The 20,208-nt window shown below is 34.6% G+C and overlaps 1 protein-coding gene across 2 annotated transcripts in view; it reads left to right on the forward strand.

Moving 5' to 3' along the window:
* UHRF1BP1L (UHRF1 binding protein 1 like) overlaps positions 1–20,208 on the forward strand; it is a 106,739-nt gene that overhangs the window by 82,581 nt on the left and 3,950 nt on the right. For both annotated transcript variants that reach the window (XM_039245589.1, XM_039245588.1), the window contains 3 exons: positions 1,285–1,538; positions 1,776–1,884; positions 18,875–19,068. In XM_039245589.1, coding sequence (XP_039101520.1) covers positions 1,285–1,538; positions 1,776–1,884; positions 18,875–19,068 — 557 coding nt within the window. The remainder of the gene's footprint in view (positions 1–1,284; positions 1,539–1,775; positions 1,885–18,874; positions 19,069–20,208) is intronic.

Genomic DNA, 20,208 nt, shown 5'->3' on the forward strand with positions numbered 1-20,208 from the left:
TAGTTTGTATTACTAACATTGATTAAACATCATTCTATACCTAAAATAAAGTTATAAAAACAACTCATCACTTTGAATTGTGTATGGAGATCTGTCCTTGATGCATAAATATGGGCATTTATTCTCTTACATCCTCTCCCCCTCACAAATATGTGTATATTTGACTCTATAAGACTAAAGGATTCACATCCTTGTTGAGGGAAAATAAACATTTCTCCATCATGAATTTAATTAGCAGGCATTCTTACAAGGACCCATGAGACTGGTGACTTTGATATTTCAATAACTGAAATAGTCTCACTTTTTTAAAACAATTAGTTTTTAACTCATGGGTTCTATAAATTGTGAAACTGATCGTACTTTTCTCTTTGCTGCTAGGAAGTTCATTTTTGGTTCAACTGTGGCACAGAAAAGTAAATAATGTATTTGGAGTCATTGATCTTACTGTCCATCCTTACCTTTTTTCTTCTGTCCTTTTCCACTGCTTACTTATTTTTCTTTTGATTATGCCATGAACATGTGGCCTTTTATTCTTTTTGGAGCTAGGTAATGTGATGTAAACAAAATAGTTACAGTGAGGGTAGGTTCACTTAAGTAGTCATCCTGAAAAACTTTTGTTTTTTAAAATCAGATATTCTAGGAGTCTTTACTGAAATGATAAAATTTGTGTTTGAATTGAGTATTTATCTCTGTAAGCCACCTCAAAGTCTTTTTTTGGAACAAGGCCAAAGCATGAATACATATATACTATATTTATATATAAATCAGTATATGCATATATATAATTTATATCTCCCTTGCTATACTTTCAGTTTTAAAATTGTCTTCTACTAGAGACATTTTAATGAGGTCTTGTCTATTTACTTTTATAGTTTTGCAAGGACCCAATTTTAATGAGGAAAGTACAGAACTTCAGGTTTTTGTTACCTCTTGAGAAATGGCTCAAGAGCCGCTTTAAATGTACATACTCAGACATTCTAAGTATCTTAGGTATGCATCATATCAGGTTTATATCTAGCATATGTTTTTATGGTACCAAAATATTAGAAAATATAGATAAAGCAACAATTGCCATGGAAAGGTCTATAAAAATTGAAGTTAGGACTGTGTGTGGTATATTGTACATGAACTGTAAATATCCTGTAAATGAAAGAAAATGTTAAAACTTTGAGATATTATTGCTTTAACATCATACAAAGTGACAATAATGTCTTAATGACAAATAATTGAGAGCTTTTGAATAGTGCTACAAGTTATCATTTTTATGTGTTCTTTTTTCCATAGGTTCAGATCATAAATCTGTAATTCATTCCAAATCCTCTCCTGAGATTACTCTGAGATTTGAGAGTGGGCCTGGTGCTGTAATACACTCTGTGCTTGCAGAAAAAAATGGATTTTTGCAATGCCATATAGAAAACTTTAGCACAGAGTTTTTTACATCCTCTCTTACTAATATTCAACATTTTTTGGAAGATGAAACTGTTGCAACCGTGATGCCAATGAAGATACAAGTTTCTAACACAAAAATAAATTTAAAAGTATGTTAATTAGTATCTTTATATTTTCGTGTTGTGATCAATGTTAACATTGCCAACTGGGATTTTAATTCATGCTTAAGAACGTGTCTTCTCTATACTGTGTACCTGTTAGCATTTATTGAAATGAATTTTTTGGTCTTTGTGGGGGAAATAACGAAGAGATCCTTCATAGAAATTAGAAATTAGAAATCAGTAACTTTAATAACAACATTCTGATACAGTTTCTCTTTCCTGCAGGACGATAGTCCTCGTAATAGTACAATAGCCCTTGAACCTGCTCCTGTAACCGTTCATATTGACCATCTTGTGGTAGAGAGAAATGATGATGGCTCTTTTCATATCAGAGGTATATATGAAAGACATTGTAATTGAACACCTACTGAAATTTAAAACTATTGATATGCTGATTTGTTTACTTGTACTTACTGTTTATAGATCTATAATATGTGGTAGTAGATGATTGAGGGACATTTTCACTACCTTAGAATAAAATATTATTATCTATATATGGACCTCCTACCTCAGAAATAACTCATCTACAGTTGATTTAATACCTGTTCTACAAATGTATTTTGAATGAAAGTGACAAGAGGCATTTATCAAGGTCTTACATGGCTCTTAAGCTTACTTGGGTCTCTTTCTTAGCTTTATCTCCCACTACTCTTTATTTATAACTCAACCAAGTTGGTGTACGTCCTTTTAACAAAATTTTTCATGCACTTTTCCATCTCTGTGTCTCATTTGCCTTTTTATTTCTCATTAAAGTTGTATGTTCCCTTCAAAGTTATCTCAAGCTCCTTTTCAATCAACTGTTCTTGATAACCTGGTGTGACTTCTTATAATTATTGGGTACTTATTCTCTATACGTTAATTACTTATAGTATATTCCTATGTATTTAGTTCTGCTTTAGTATCTCGATGTAAGAATTAGTGTCTCCTTGTAACAATATTGTTAAGATCTCTGGTGTAAGGGCATATCTTACAAGATGGTATGGAGTAAAGGGAAGGGCTTGGTTTGGTGACTTAGGTATTCTTGTCTCACTTTCTTAGTAATTTCTTGGGAGTGATATATGAGGAACTGCTATATGCATCTATTTCATCTACCAGACCTCATGAAATGACATATGTTAAAAGACAAATAAGGTTATAACAGTAAGAAAAGTAAGCGCCATCAGTGGGTCAGAAATCCTTAAAAGAGCACAAAATCAGAGCAAACCAAAGAGGCAAAACCAGAAAAATCTGGGGCCATAATCTATCTATTGCTAAGGTAGGATCAGTTCATGGGGAACTCTTAAGGGACGAGTTTACCTTTCTGGAATTTGGAATTATCTAGAGCAAAGAAGTCAGGTCAATAAAGATAAAAATGTCAGTTTCTTTTCTGATAATAGCTCACATGGAGCACATAGCTTAGGTGTAAGGAGGTAAGTTTGCTGTACGTCTCTTTCCCCAAAGTACTTAAGATCCCAAACTGAAGTTCTGTCTTGTAGAGAAAGCAGAATAGAATGCATCCTTTTTGCAGGCAATGCTTATACCAAAGAAAGGAGAGACTGAATCACACATACAGAGTCCCTTTTTCTAAACTCACCACTCAAGTGGTGCCAAGAGAGTACAGGAGAGTTTTTCTCCTCAAAAATTCTAACAAAATACTGAAATTAGAATAGATCCCTGACGCAATAGGATGAACAATCTAGGCCCTTCTTTTTGAGACCGTTTCCTGTGCTTCTACCAAATAGCACACTTCAGTGGGGTTTACAGATAGACTAAAACATGGAGAGTAAATTCTACAGCTGCCATGCCCCAAGAAGGGAATGATTTTATACCCAGTTAATGAAGTCAGTAACTCTCTCTTCTCCCAACCCCATCACTGGATGTCAGCTGTGGCACATAGAAGCAACATCCATAGTCAAGAAAATGGGATAAGCAAACGTCCAAAAATTCTCAAACATTTGACTGACTGTAAATTGGGAGTAGTCATGATTATTGTAAGCAAGAAATATTCCCTAGCTATTTGAGTAGAGAAGGAGTTTTACAAAGATAATTGGAATGGAATAGAATTAAGAGACCAGAAATAAACTCTTACATTTATGATTAATTTTTGACAATGGTGGCAAGATAATTCAATGTGGGAAAGACTAGCCTTTTCTATAAATGGTGCTGAAACATATCCACATGAAGGCACCTAGCTAGACCTCTTCTCTGTATCACCCACAAAAATGTACTCTTCATGGACCAGAGATTTAAAGTAAGAAGTAAAACTATGTTGACTCTTTAAAAGAAAATACAGGATTGAATCTTAATGACCCTGGGTTAAGAAGCCGCCTCAGAAACCACACAAAAAGCATAAATGACAAAAGAAAAATGTAGATGAATTGGACTTCATGAAAATTTAAAACTTTTATGCCTCAAATGATACTGTCAGGAAAGTAAAAAGACAGCCCCCAGGATGGAAGAAATATTTATTTATAAGTCATTTATTTGGTAGGGGGCTGGTATCCAGGCTATATAAAGAACTAAAAACTGAAAAAGATAAATAACCCAATTTAAAAATAGGCAAAGATTTGAACAGATATTTCTCTGATGAAGGTATAAAAATGGCCAATGAGCACATGAAAAGATGTTTGACATCATTAGCCATTATGGAAATGTAAATCAAAACCACAATGAGCTAACACTTCAAACCTACTAAGGTGACTAATCAAAAAGCCAGATGATAGCAAGTGGTGGGAGGGTGTGCAGAAGCTGGAACCCTCCCACATTGCTGGGCTTGTGAAATGGTGTGGGCGCTTGAGAAACAATTTGGCAGTACCTCTGAAAGTTAAACAGAATTACTTATGACCCAGAAATTCCACTCAAGAGAAGTAAAAACAGAGGTCCACTCAAAAACTTATACACAAATGTTGATATTGACAAGAACAATATTCATAATAGTCCAGAAGTGGAAACAAACCAGGTATCATCGTGCTGTAAGTGGACAAGGAAATTGTGATATATCCATACAATGGATTATTATTCAGCAATAAAAAGAATGAAGCACTAGTACATGTTATAGCACGGAAGCTTTGAATACATTATGCTAAATGAAAGAGGCCAGTTATGAAAAACCACATTTTATATGATTCCATTTACATGAAATTTCCAGGGAAGACAAATCTGTAAAGACAAAGTAAATTAGTGGTTGCCTAGGGCTCTAGGCAGGATTGGAAGGAAATGGGGAGAGACTGCTAATAGGTACAGTGGAATTTGAAGGTGATGAAAATGTTCTAAAAGTGATTGTGGTGATGGTTGTACCATCAGAGAGCATACTAAAAACCTGTGGACCACACACTTTATTCTTTAAAATTTACTTTTATTTTTTAATGTTTATTTATCTTAGAGAGACAGAGTGTGGACAGGAGAGGGGCAGAGAGAAAGGGAGACAGAATCTGAAGCAGGCTGTAGGCTCTGAGCTGTCAGTACAGAACCAGACTTGGGGCTCGAACCCATGAACCATGAGATCATGACCTGAGATGAAGTTGTATGCTTAACCAACTGAACCAATCAGGCACCCCTGGATCACACACTTTAAATGGATAAATGGGACATGTGAATTATTTAATAAAGCTCTTAAAATATATATGTTTTAGAATTATGGGAGATCTGAGGAACCAGGCTCAAGGTTTACCTGTCAGATCCATGCTCCCAAACCACACTACAGTGTAATCCAGTGTGATGGGACACACTACTGCCTGACACTGGACACTTGATTGTTCATTTCACACTACTGTCATTATTGGTCCATGTATTCAGCTTTACTGCAATTGCTGCAGCCAACACTATTTGAACTTTTATCCTTAGGAACTTGACCTTGCCCCCACTGTCACTGCTGCTGCCCCCAGAAAGAGAAAGTTCTCTCCCTTCCCTTTTTTAGTATCTGAGAGAAATCTAGGATGAGTACAATTTGAGGCAACATCTGGGTCACACTCATGGAAAGGAATCTGGAAACTTCAGTAGTATTTTCCAACATTTATTGAAGGAAGCAAATTTTATTCCCCAGTGAAACTTTTCACATAAAGAAAGGAATTCTGATGTTGGCTGGGTGAAATAAATGACAAAATGCCTATTTCAAAAACCAGTAAGAGGCAAGAAATAAATGAGTAATACAGTTGATGCTAAAGAAAAGTATTGATGCTAAAGAAAAGTAGAGACTTTTATAGACACATGATAGGGCTTTGAACTCCTAAAATAAGAACAAGCTCTTATGGAAAATAACCAGTCAAAAAAATGTTTGAAAATTTAAAGATTATCTTTGAAATAAAACCAGTAGCTCACCTAAAACTCGCCAACTTTAAGAGATAACCAGAATTGTACCTCTTCTTACCATCTATGACACTAGCACTTTCAAATCTGCTTGAATTATTACAGTTAATTCCTAAGTTGTGTGTCTTCTGCCTTTGTTTGCCTACACTGTTATCAACCCAGCAACCAAATTTAATTTGTATAAAATAACTTCTCAACTAAAGACCCTGTACTGGCTTCCTTTTGCAATCCAATTAAAATTACCACTTCCAGTGGCTTTTGACGTCCAACGTGATCTTGTTCTTTGCTTTTCTCCATTGTTATCCCCTGCTCTTCTCCCCCTTTGCACCATTCACTCCTGTCAGTCTGACTCCTCTCTCAGGACGTTTTTACTCGGTAGTACTTTTGCCTGGAATTCTCTTATCTCAGATACCCCTATGCCTCAGTTTATTACTTTTTGCAAGTCTTTGGTCAAATCCCCCCTTTTAGATAGTTCTGTCCATCCATTCTCCACCCATTCCCATCACTCCTTTTCCCCCTAACCCTATATATTGTTCTCGGTGGACATTTAGAACCTTTTGATATACTATATTCTTTATTTGTTGAGTAGAATGTAAGTTACATGAGTGCAGGAATTCATTTGATACATTGCTAAACCTGTCTCCTAAAACGCTGTCTTACCTAGTAGATATTCAAAAAACATATTTGTGTAATGACTAGGTGAATAAAGACCGTTAAAAACACTGGGCAGAGCTAAAGGTTGAATAGGTTGTCCACAACAACAGTGTTCAGCATAACTTCCTGCTTATGGAAATGTTCTATAATCTACAATGAAGTGGCTATTTAGCACTTGAAATGTGGGTAGTGCAACTAAGGAACTGAATTTTAATTTTATTTAAAATTTGATCAATTTAAATTTGAATAGCCATGTGTTGCTAAATGATTGTTATTTTGGATAGCACAGATAGGGTAGACTGAACAAAGGTTATTCTCTAAGAGGGAGGGGGAAGAAAAGTTTAAAAAGTATGGTAAAATCATTGAGACAACCATTAAGAAAGACACACAATAGGGAAAGAATGAAAGAAAAATAGAGCAGCAAAGGAGCTGCAAGGTCTATAGCTCTAGTAAAGCACAGTTCATTGTGCAGGCGTATCTGGGCCATGGGAATAGGGAAAGAAGTCTAGGGGAAAGGAATCTTTAAAGATTGCTGAGATGTATTCATCGGGTGAAGGGCATCTGGTAGGAGAAACACATCTCTTTTGACCTGTGGTGTTCAGGTGGCCACACATACACAAAGGATAGAGCCAGAAATTCCAGCATGTATCTAAAGAGAGTTCCAGAAAGACAGAACAGGAAAAAAGGAATTTGGAAACATAGTCAAAGAAAGAATTTGAAGGAAGAAACAAGCCTTCAAGTTGATAGAGCCATCTAAATGCTGAGCAAAATGATTGAAAGACAATTCTTACCTAGACATATTGGCGACATTTCATAATACTGAAGACAAAAAGAAAAGTCTTAAACTCTTTTAGAGAGAAAAGCAAAAGCATGAAAATCAGGTTTATTTGCATCATACTCTCCATTGGCAAAATTAGATACTAAAAGTTAGTTAAGTAATATCTGCAGAGTTCTGTGGGATGATAATTTGAAACTTAACTTTATTTTAATTTTTTTAATGTTTATTTTTGAGAGAGAGAACAAACAGGTGGGAGAGGGGCAGAGAGAAAGGGAGACACAAAATCAGAAGCAGGCTCCAGGCTCTGAGCTGTCAGCACAGCCTGACATGGGGCATGAACTTAAGAACTGCGAGATCATGACCTGAGCTGAAGTCGGACACTCAACCAGCTGATCCACCTAGGTGCTGCAAACCTCAACTTCTATTTTAAAGGCAAAAATAAGGGGGTGTCTTGCTGGCTCATTTGGAGGAGGATGTGACCCTTGATCTCGGGGTTGTAAGTTCAAACCCCATGTTGAGTGTAGAGATTACTTAAATAAATTATTTAAGTATATAAAAATTTTAAAAAGTAAAGGCAAAAATAAGGACAATTTTTTAAAATGGAAAGAATTAGTTAAAATGAAATATTAGTAAGGAACAGCTTAAATCCAAATATATGTTCATTTCTATAAGGAAAATTGTTTTTAATGTATAACTAAAATTCTGTATGGAATTTGTGTGAGAGGTTGTGATGAGGGGAAAAGGAAGAGGAGTAGGTAGATAAAATTGTGCTCGTTTTTGTCTTTTTGTTTTTATCCTTTTAAGGGGGAAATTACACTAGACTTTGATAGAACAATGTGTGTTTAAATAATATGGCTAATATTGTATATATGACCTTAGTTTACCAAAGATAATGTATAATCTTTAAACCATTAGGACTGAGGAAAAACTTGGAAGAAAGTATCCAATTAATCTAACAAAAGGCCGGAAATTTTAAATGGAATTAAAAGGAAACATGATAAATAGAAAAAAAAATGTTAAATTAGAATACAACAATTAAGTCAGTGTAGTAAATATGAATGGCTTAAATTCCTTTTTTTTTTTTTTTTTAAGGCAGAGGCACTAAGATAGTGTTGGGGGAAAAAATCAAGGCATGTGCAGTAGGAAAATATTCCTTCCAAAAAATGACACAGAAACACTGAAAATATGTGATGGAACAAATATATACTAGACAAAGCTAACAAAAAGAAAATGAGTATTAGATAACATAAAATTTAAAACTAAGTTTAAAACTAAAAAACTAGGAAATGGGACGGAGGTGTTTTTTTTTTTTTTTTTTAAAGAGTTTTAGGGGGGCGCCTGGGTGGCTTAGTCGGTTAAGCGTCCGACTTTCGCTTAGGTCATGATCTCGCGGTTCGTGGGTTCGAGCCCCGCGTCGGGCTCTGTGCTGACTGCCAGCTCAGAGCCTGGAGCCTGTTTCAGTCTGTGACTCCCTCTCTCTCTGACCCTCCCCTGCTCACGCTGTCTCTCTCTCTCTCCTAGAAATAAATAAAACATTTAAAAAAATTAAAAAAAAAAGTTTTAGGACATTTTTAGATCACAGCAAAAATGAGCAGAGGTACAGAGATTTCCCATATACCTCCTGCTGCCACAGGTGCATAGCCTCATAGAGTCTCCTGTCCTAAACATCTTCCACCTCAGTGATACTTTTGTTACAATTGATGAACCTACATTGACACATCATTATCACTCAAAGTCCACAGTTTACATTAGAGTTATTCTTGGTGTTATACATTCTGTAAGTATGGACAAACATATAATGACATATCCACCATTTTAGTAATAACATACAGAGCAGGTTCGCTGCCCTAAAAATTCTCTGTGCTCTACCTGTTTATCCTTCCTTCCTACCCCAACCCCAGTCTTATTACTGTCTCCATAGTTTTACCTTTTCCAGAATGTCACATAGTTGGAATCATACAGTATGTAGTCTTACTAGATTGGCCTTTTTCATTTAATAATATATATTAAAGATTCCTCTATGTTTGTTTTTTTCCCCAAGGCTTATAGCTGATTTCTTTTAGAGCTAAATAATATACCATTGTATGTAACACAGTTTATGTATCCATTCCGCTACTGAAGGACATGTGGTTTCTTCCGATTTTTTGTAGTTATACATAAAAATATTACAAACATCCATGTGCAGGCTTTTGTGTGGACCTACGTTTTCAGCTCCTTTGAGTATAAATACCAAGGAACATGATTTCTGAGTCTTATGGTAAGAGTATGTTTAGTTTTGTAAGAAAGTGACTGTAACATTTCTCACCAGCAGTGAATGAGAGTTCCTGTTGTTCCACATCCTTGCTAACATTTATCATCTGTTCTAGATTTGGACCATTCTAAGTCACTGTTTAGTTGTAAGTTGTTTTAATTTGCATTTCCCTGATGACATCTGATGTGGAGCATCTTTTCATATCCCTATTTGCCATCTCTTTATCTTCTTTGGTGAAGTGCCTGTTAAAGTTCTTGGCCCCAAAGAAAGATTTCATTGATAAAAGACCTCCCAAAACACAGGCCAGTCATAAACCTGTATCCATCTAACAACATAACTGAAAAATATAAAGCAAACCTGTTTGTAATCATATTGTGCTAAGATACTGTAACCATACTGGGGTGCCTGAGTGGCTCAGTCAGTTAAACATCTGCCTCTTGATTTTGACTATGGTCATGATCTCGCAGTTCGTGGGGTTGAGCCCTGCATTGGGCTTCTTGGTGATGCTGTGGAGCCTACTTGGAATTCCTCTTCTCTGTTCTTGCTGCCTTTCTCTCTCCCTCCGTCCCTCCCTCTCTCTCTCTCTCTCTTTCTTCCTCTCTCTCTCAAAATAAATAAACATTTAAAAAAAACAGTATCACCATACTGAGAAAATCTGCTAGAGTACATTTTAAAATAAAAAAAAAATAAGTACATAAAAATCAATTAATGGAGAATTTGAGTATCATATTTACTAGCCTTAATTTTATATTTATGTATATATGTGTGTGGGGGTGTATATGTGTATATAAATATTTGAATTCAAACAATAGGAAATTTTAAATACCCATGAAACTTCTATTTATTGAATATCAAAGAAATAGCACCTGATTCCAAACCTTACAGTTCATGCAGACTGTTTCTCTCATTTCAGTGAAATAAAGTTTGTCATTAACACAAAATTATAACAGAAAATAAAATATTTATGCTTCATAAATTTTAAAACATCCTTGATGTAATTCTTGGGGAATTATTGGCAATGGAGTGAGATTAGATTATCTCTAATGCTTCCCCACTCTAAAATGCTATCATTCAAGATTGATTCTTGGTATTTCTCACATTCCCTTAATGCAGAACCTAACTTAACCAAATAATTACTCTTTGCTAACCAAAACAAAAACAATATTGGTTTTAATGAGAGGTTTGTAATATCTGAAAAATTCCACCTGCACACACATATTGGAGAAATAGAATTAAACATCAGTTTGATGAGTAAAAACTAATTTAAAAATCTAGGGGCTTAATGTGGCTTTTGATCTTGGGGTTGTGAGTTCAAGCAGCGTTTTGGTGTAAAGTTCGCTTAAAAAATAAAAAGAACTTAAATGTAAAAAAAATCAAGATGCTTAGAAATTTCTTCTCCTTGAGTGTTCTCCTCAACATTTCTTATCTATATTTTATAGTTAGTTAGGTATATATTTTACCAATTGTGAACTGTATTTATTATTTTTTTATTGTTTATTTTGAGAGAGGGAGAGTGAGCGAGCATGAGCCGGGTAGGGGCAGAGAGGAGTGAGAGAATCTCCAGCATGGAGGCCTTCACACAATTTGGATGTTGAGATCCTGACCTGAGCCAAAATCAAGAGTCAGATGCTCATCAGACTGAGTCACCCAGGCACCCCGTGAACTGTATTTTAATGCAGTAGCTAAAGGCCAAAGTAAATCAACTGGTCAGTTAAGGGTATGTGCATGAAGATCAGTTCAATTGGAAATTCTGTTTGCATTTGTCTTTAAAGTTGTGTGAATTTCATGGGGTGCCTGGGTGGCTCAGTCAATTGGGTGTCCAACTTGAGCTCGGGTCATGATCTCACAACTCCTGAGTTTGAGCCCCGATTCGGGCTCTCTGCTGACAGAGAGCCTGGAGCCTGCTTCAGATTCTGTGTCTCCCTTTCTCTCTGCCCCTCCTTGGCTTGCACTCTGTCTCTCCTTCAAAAATAAACAAACATTTAAAAAAATCTTTTTAATAAAAAAATAAAGTGTGAATTAAAAAAAAAAATCACCGCTAAATTACTAGTCTACCCTAATAAAGGCAAGATAATATCTATTTTTATTTTTTCATTAAGGCATGTCTCACATATTATATTTGTGCACTTCATTTCTTACATTTTGGGAAACTAGAAGCTGATCCTTACTAAATTTATTACATTTTAAGAATACATTTTTTCTTATGTCTTTCAAATGATACTTAATTGGGTTTTTTTTTACCAGAGCACTTTAGGTAATGTTGGCATATTAGAGAAAAAGGCATGTACTAGATTTTTAGGAAAAATCTAAACTCAAAAGTATCAAAACTCAGTATATGAATTTAAGCAGCAGCTTTCATATATGTAAATTGTAGATATACCTTTCAGAAGCTTATTGGGATGATGGAAAACTATGTTGTGCTGTTCAGAATATTAAGCATTGTACAAAATTCAAGATAATTTATTTTAAAGTTGTTTTCCATTGGCACTGGAAAGAGACTATTTTAAGCCTAAACAAGTATGCTTTGTTTTGTATAGAGTCTCATATTTTATTTTAATGTGTTCTTAAAAGCAGTGTCATGAAGCAAATTGTTAATATTTGATGATTGATATTGTTATTTTTCTTATGATGTGGAAATTAATTGCATTAGAGTCTTTAGTAAATGAAGTATATAATGTAACACATGCTTAGTGTACCACAAGTATAGCAAATATGATAATGTATTATAAATATAACTCAAACTAATAACATCAGACTTGATAAACCACTATTAACAATTTTATGTGCTGCTTAGTATTTACAATGGCATCAGGGAAATGATTTGAGTGACCCACCTTTCTCAAACAACTCTTTAAGTGTTTAAAAAGTACGTGGGTCATTTTTTCTCCCTTGAAGCAGATTATTTAACAAGGAGGAGCATTCAAAATAATCTTATTGGTAGCTATTTCAAAATTAGTTGTAGGTGTTTGTTGCTGTGATATGGCAGCTTACCTCATTTTTTCTTCATTCTTGTTCTTTTAGTATATTCTAAGGTATACTTGCAGCTGCTCTGGATGTGATTTTAAAAAGTCCGTCATAAAGAAATAAGTATTTTTATACATTTTTCTGCTTATCATAGTACTTCACACTTTCTTAGGCATTCTTAACAAAATTACCAGTTTTTAAGTAAAGTTTAAATTAAAAACGTCAGATAATTTTCAGCAAATTACAATGGTAAAGTACAGTTTATTTCTTGCTCAAGTGAAATATGGCAAATTAGATAAATATAAGACTACTAATAGGAGAAAAAAAGAAATGTCTGTTGAGTAAGTGTATATATGTATATGCCATGGATTAATAGTAGTACATTGGCTCAAAACATTTTTTCCAACCTAACACAGTAGGACCTGACCTTCTCCCCTCTGGAGCAATGGCTAGTATGGCACTGATTCTCAACCAAACGGATTGTAAAGGAGGGATTAGCTCCCAGAAGATTATATCAGAATGTGATGGAGGAGGGGCACTGTATATTTAAAGGTCTGATAAGTGGCTCTTTGCCATACACATACCTAGAATCATTGCTGTAATGGTTCCTAACTGGGAATGTGGGAAGATTTTTTATTATGAAACCTAGTAATTGGTATAAAACCTAAACTCTGAAGAGTCTGTATGACCAGAGAAGAAAAGTGAGTAGAATTTTTATTTTATTGGAATAAATAACTAGTAAAGTCTATATATAAAGTCGTAAATTTATCAATACCTCTTGTGGTAGTGATAATTAATGTTTAGATAATGATTGTCAATTTATAAAGTTCTTTTACATTAAGTATCAACTAATTCTTACCAGAACCCTTTGAGATAATTAAGGCAATAATTCTTACCACCTCCATTTTGCAAATGAAGAAGTTTAAATTTAGACACATCAAGTGACTTCTTCAAGTTGAAAGAGCCTGTGCTAAGGGAAAATGTATGTTACTTTAAGAGGCTGCACATTTCATCCATGAGAGGCATGGATTTGTTCATCATAATTTGTCTGAAAAACTTGAAAGAAGCTCTTTAAAATAAATAAAAGGAAATAGATCTTTCTACTCTAACAGATTCCAGTCACCTCTTTCATTCACAGTTGCTCTCTCTTCCCATCTTTTACCAGTCCCTTTCATCTTTTTACCTTCTTCCTCCTGCCTTCCCTCCCATTCTCTTCCTTTTATCTCTTCCTTTTCACTTCCTACCTCCTCTTCCCTACTTAGCTCTCTCCCTCGCTATTTCCCCTTACCCTGTGCATGGCTCTTCCTCTCTTCCCATCCTCCTCACCCGTCCACTCTCCATCTCTTTCTCCACCCTCCTTTTCTGCCTCATCCCTTCTTTCCCTCTCCCCATATGTCTCTCTCCTCCTCTTTCTCTCTCCTTCCCTTTTCTCTCTTCATCTGTCTCCCAGTGATTGAAATAAATGGGGAATTTCAGTAAATCAGAATTTTCATTATTCTTAGTATCCCATGAGTAGTGAGATATAAGCTAAGTAGAGGAAGTCCTGGGTTCTCGATTATCCTAATTATAGTCAGTGTAACTCATAGTTTTAGTTCATATTAGCATTCTCTGATAGGTCTCATTTAAAAAGAAGTTTTACTCCTTTAAAAGTATGAAACTGAAAGTATAAGTTACTAATCAAGTAGAGGTGTTATTAGAGAGTAGAGGACTTGGCTCTCCTGTGGCATAGTATTTGAGGTTTCTCTTATAGTCAGTACCAAGCTGAGTGGTGTGCTAGTCTGAGCCAACACAACAGTTTTTATAGTTTTTTTCTAGTTATATTACTAAAAACATAATTGTTGCAAGATAGTATTATAAAAAGTATTTTCTGATATGAGACTGCTATAATAAAATGAAGCAAAGAACAGACCAAAACTCAACTTGATGGCACCTAACCATGTGAATAGAACTATTTCATTTTTATATATATAGAATGGGAGTAAAATTGATAGAGTCATCATGGAGAGTAATTTGGCAATATGAACAACAGCGTTAAGAAATGTTTCTGTTACTTTAGCTTAGCTCATGATCTCACGGTTTGTGGGTTCTGTGCTGACCTCTAGCTCAGAGCCTGGAGACTGTCTTCAGATTCTGTGTCTCCCTCACTCTCTCCCTCCACTGCTCATGCTATCTCTCTCTCTCTCTCTCAAAAATAAACTAAAAAACATAAAATTTTTTTAAATTAAAAATGTTTCTGTTCTTTGACCTTAGATATCCCATTCTTGGAATCTTTTCAAAGGGAAAAATTATATTGAGCAGATATTACTCTTTAGTCCACTCAGTATAATTTGATTTAGCAAATTGTGGTTAACTCATTTCATGTTATTTTGGTGGACCTGACAATCATGTGACCCTATCATAAAAGTGGGAATAGGACCCAGCTTGACCAATCAAAAGACTTTAGCCTTTGGTGGGGAGGTCAGGGTGGCTCAATCAGTTAAGAGTCCTACTCAGGTCCTGGTCCCATGATCTTCAAATCTGGCTCTGCATTGGGCATGGAGCCTGCTTGAGATTCTCTCCCTCTGCCCCTCCCCCATTTACGCCTATGCACATGTGGACACACTCTCTCTCTCAAAAACAAAGCAAAACAAACAAACAAAAAAACACCAGCCTTTGGGAAACGGTGAATGGTCTATGAGTTGACCATGACCCAAATATTGAGGTTTTTGTGAATTGATAAGGACACTAAGAAAGGGTCACATTTGTTTGGGGTCATTAGAGGCCACCTTTGCCATCATATGACTGGTCCAACACAAAGGAAAAGAGAAATAGACTTGAGAAATACAGAATCACCTTCCTAAAATGACACTCCTGAAGACATCTTCTGAACCAAATATCCAGCTATGACTGAAGCACCATCACTTGGACTCCCTGTTCGAGTCAAATACATTTCCTTTTTTATTACAAAAACTTTTGTTGTTTTTTATTGAAATATGGTTGACTCACAGCGTTACATTAGTTTTAAATACATTTTCTTTTTTAAAAACAAGTTTTGGGTTAGGCTTCTGTTTACATGCAACCTAAAGTGCCTTCACTGTATATGATCCAAAAGTAAGAAAAAAAGTTGATGTAGATATTACCTAATTTTTTTAATAAAAATTATTTTTTAATAAAAGCATTTTTGAGATATAATTTACATACCATACCATTCACCCAGTTAAAGTATACAATTCAGTCATATTTAATATGCTCAAAAATGGTGCAGTCTCTCCCCATTCCACCTCCACCCCTAGGTAACCACTGTTTTACTTCTGTCTCTGTAGATTTACCTATTATGGACATTTCATATAAGTGAAGTCATGTAGTATTCTGGCCTTTTATTACTAACTTCTTTCACTTTGTATGGCTTTGTACTTCATTCCTTTGTATGGCTAAATGATATTTATTATATCGACATACTAAATATTGTTTATCCATCCATTGCATCATGGACATTTGGGTTGTTTCTACTTTTTGGTTATTATGAATTATATGGCTATAAACATGTATGTATGAGTTTTTCATTTGGGTATATATTTAAGGTTATTGGGACATATGCTAACTATTTTTAACCATTTGAGGAACTGCCAGACTGTTCTCCAAAGTGGTTGCACCATTCTACATATTTATCAATAGTGGTGTATAAGATTTCCAACTTCACTTGTTTGCCAACACTCATTAATATCTGATTTTTAAATTATAGGCACCTTAGTGAGTATGAAGTAGTTTACCATTATAGTTTTGGGTTTGTTTGTTTTTTCATCATAATAAATATATTCTTTAATCCCCATCACCTATTTCACCTATCACATCTCCCTCCCTCCCCCACCATCCCAACCTATCCTCTGGTAACCATCAGTTTGTTCCCTATAGTTAAGAGTCTTTCTCTTAGTTTGTCTCTCTCTCTCCTCTCTCTTTTTCTTTTTCATTTGTTTTCTTAAATTCCACACATGGATGAGATCATATAGTATTTGTCTTTCTCTGACTTATTTTGCTTAGCAATTACATTCTCTAGATGTCCATATTGCAAATGGCAAGATTTCATTCTTTTTTATGGCTGATAATATTCCATTATATATATACACCACATCTTCCTTTAGTCATTCATCTATCCATGGACACATGGGCTGCTTCCATAGTTTGGCTATTGTAAATAATGATGAGCTAAATATAGGGGTGCATGTATTCCTTTGGATTAGTGTTTTTGTATTTTGGGGGGTAAAAATCCTGTAGTGCAATTACTAGGTCATAGGGTAGTTCTATTTTTAACTTTTTGAGGAACTTCCATACTGTTTTTTATAGTGGCTGCACTGGTTTGCATCCCCACCAATAGTGCATAAGGGTTACTTTTTCTCCATATCCTTGCCAACACTGGTTGTTTATTCTTTGTTTGATTTTAGCCATTCTGACAGGTGTGAGGTGATGTTTCATTGTAGTTCTGATTTGCATTTCCCATATATTGATGAATGAATGATGTTGGGCATCTTTTCATGTGTCTTTTGAATAGGGCATCTGGATATTTTCTTTGGAGAAATGTCTGTTCATGTCTTATGCTCATTTTTAATTGGATTTTTTGTTTTTTTGGGGGATGATGAATTGTATCAGTACTTTATATATTTTGGATACTAAACCTTTATCAGATATGTCATTTGCAAATATCTTCTCCCATTCCATAGGTTGCCTTTTAGTTTTGTTGATTATTTGCTTTGCTGGGTGGAAACTTTATATTTTGATATAGTCCCAATAGTTTATTTTTGCTTTTATTTACTATGCCTGAGGAGACCTATCTAGAAAATTGTTGCTACAACTGATATCAAAGAGGTTACTGAAAACTTATAATTTTCTGAGCATAAGTTTTACACATTTTTTATTAAATTTATTTCTAAGTATATTTTTATTTTTGATGACATTTTAAATAGAATTGTTTTCTTCATTTTAATACAAGTGTTTGGAATAACAACTGATTTTTTTATACTGACTTTATATCCTGCAACCTTGCTGAGATCATTCATTTTTTCTAAGAGTGTTTTAGTGGATTCTTTACGGTTTTTTTCTGTATACAAGATCATGTTATCTGTGAATAGAGAGATAGTTTTCTTTCTTCCATTTTTTTTTTTTTTTTTAAAGAAAGACTGCACATGTGCACATGAGCTGGGAGGGGAAAGGGAAATTGGTAATCTTAGACTGGCTCCATGCCCAGCTCAGTCTCACAACTGTGAGATCATGACCTGAGCTGAAATCAAGAGTCAGACACTTAACTGACTGAGCCACACAGGTGCCCTATTTTTTCCTTTCTAATCTGGATTCTTTTACTTTTTTTGTTTGTTTGCCTAATTACATTGGGTAGAACCTGTAAGATAGTGTTGAGTGAAAGTGGTGAGAACAAATATCCTGTCTTATTCCTGATCATAGAGGTAAAATGTCTGGTCTCTTACCATTAAGTATGATATTAACTGTGGGGGTTTTTTTTGTAGATGCCCTTTATCAAATTGAGGAAGTTTCCTTCTGTTGCTAGTCTGCAGGGCATTTTTATCATGAGAAAGTGTTGATTATTTCAGATGTTTTTCTGCATCTGTTGAGATGATCATGTTGCTTTTGTTGTATTGATGTGATGTATTACATTAATTGGTTTTCAGATATTAAATCAGCCTTGCATTCCCTGGGATAAGTCATACTTGGCCATGGTGTATGATTATTTATATATACATTGGGGTTCAGTTTACTAATGTTTTGTTGAGGATTTTTATTTTCATATTTATATAAGCATATTGATTTTTGTTTTCATGTGGTTTCTTTCTCTGGCTTCAATAATGAATTGAGAAATACTCCTCAATTTTTAGAAGAGTTTGTAAAGATTTGTAGTTAATTATTCTCTCAATGTTTGATATAATTTACCACTGAAGCCATAAGGGCCCAGGCTTTTCTTTGTGGGGGTAGGTTTTTTGATTCTTGATCAACCTCTTTACTGCTATATGTGTATTTGCATTGTCTGTTTCTTCTTTAAGTCTGTTTTCGTAGTTTGGGTTTTGGGGAATTACTCTGTTTCATGCAACTTAATCTAATTTATTGGCATGTAGTTGTTCATAGTATTCCTTTTAATTTTATTTATGTAAGGTTGATAGTAATGTTACCTTCTTAATTTCTGATTCTAGTAATTTTTTTTTTTTTGTCAGTTTCACTATACTTTTGTTGATTTTGTTCACCTTTTCAGTGAATGAGCTTTTGGCTTTTTTGACTTAATTGTGTTTCTATTTAATAATAATGTTTTCATACTAATAGAGAGATATTTCTTAAAATTAGTTTTTCACAATAGAACTTAATATATATCACATGTTTTGCAATGTTATCTGAGCATTAATTTATCTGTCCAATCAGATTCTCAGATGCTTAACACCGGAAATGATTTGAAAAAAAAAGTCAAAAGTGACTCAGTGCTGCTTACCAGTGAAGAGTATGATGTGAAGAAACAACACAGTGTCACTCAAGCCACTCAGACAAGTCCGGAGGTTCCTTGGCCTTCTCAGTCAGTTAACTTTCCTGGGTGCTCCTTTGAGTTTACTAGGGAACAGGTAATGGGAAAACTAATTTATTCTCATTTAGTTTGGGCAATTAAAATAAATACTAGATACTAAGAAGTTAAAACATTATTCATTTATATATTTAAGTGATGTTTATGGAGTACTTGTTATGGGCCCAAGCACTGTGTTAGATGCCATGGATATGGTGGGGAGCAAGATTGGAACATTCTCAATCTTCACAAAAGTTGTAGTCTAATGAGAAGATAGTGGAGTAAATGTGGGAGAGTAACCAGTTCCTGGAATCTAGAAAAGATTCCTGGAGGATATATTCTTTTTGATGTCTTATTTTTAAGTTTGTAAAAGTATTATAATACTTCAGAACATTGGAAAAATATTTTTAAACAACTTTAATGCATTCTAACTTTCTGTATTGCTATCAATATATATTTTAAAAAGTTTTCCTCTCAGCCTCTTTCCCATAATTTTTCAAAATAATTATTCTATTGTGTATGCTATATATATTTTTGACTTAACATGGTTTAACAAATATTTTTCCATATTGCTCCATATGCTTCATATTTATTTTAATGGCAGAGTAATATGGATGTGGATGTACTATCATTTTTTTAAGTTTATTTATTTTGAGAGAGACAGCAAGAGTGCAAGTGGGGGAGGGGCAGAGAGAGGGGGAAAATCTCAAGTAGGCTCTGTGCTAAGTGGGGCTCAGGCTCATGAAACTGTGGGATCACGACCTGAGCCAAAATCAGGAGTCAAATGCTCAACCAATTGAGCCACCCAGGCGCCCCTGTGCTATCATTTCTAATCCTTCCTCTTAATATTTGTTAACATTTGAGTTGCTTCTTGTTTTTTGTTATCATAAGTAAAATATCCAGCAGAATTTTAATTCTCTGTGATAGAACCAAAGAATGAGTTCATTTATCTGTTCACCAGAATTTTTTGGGTGTCACCTTTGAGCTAGGAATAGAAAATTAACATCATCCCTATCAAGAAACTTGAAGTCTAGGGGGAAAGATGGAAGTGTGTAATTGATGGTCATAACATACTGTGTCAATTGCAATGCTGAAGATTGAAAAAAAATGTAGGGAAATACCCAGCTTGGTTTATAAGGCAGGAATTCTTTTTTTTTTTTTTTTTTTTAATGTTTTATTTCTTTCTTTTTTTTTTTTTTTT

The sequence above is a fragment of the Hyaena hyaena genome, unplaced genomic scaffold (assembly GCF_003009895.1).
Source record: "Hyaena hyaena isolate Hyena2069 unplaced genomic scaffold, ASM300989v1 scaffold_261, whole genome shotgun sequence".
Taxonomy (NCBI): domain Eukaryota; kingdom Metazoa; phylum Chordata; class Mammalia; order Carnivora; family Hyaenidae; genus Hyaena; species Hyaena hyaena.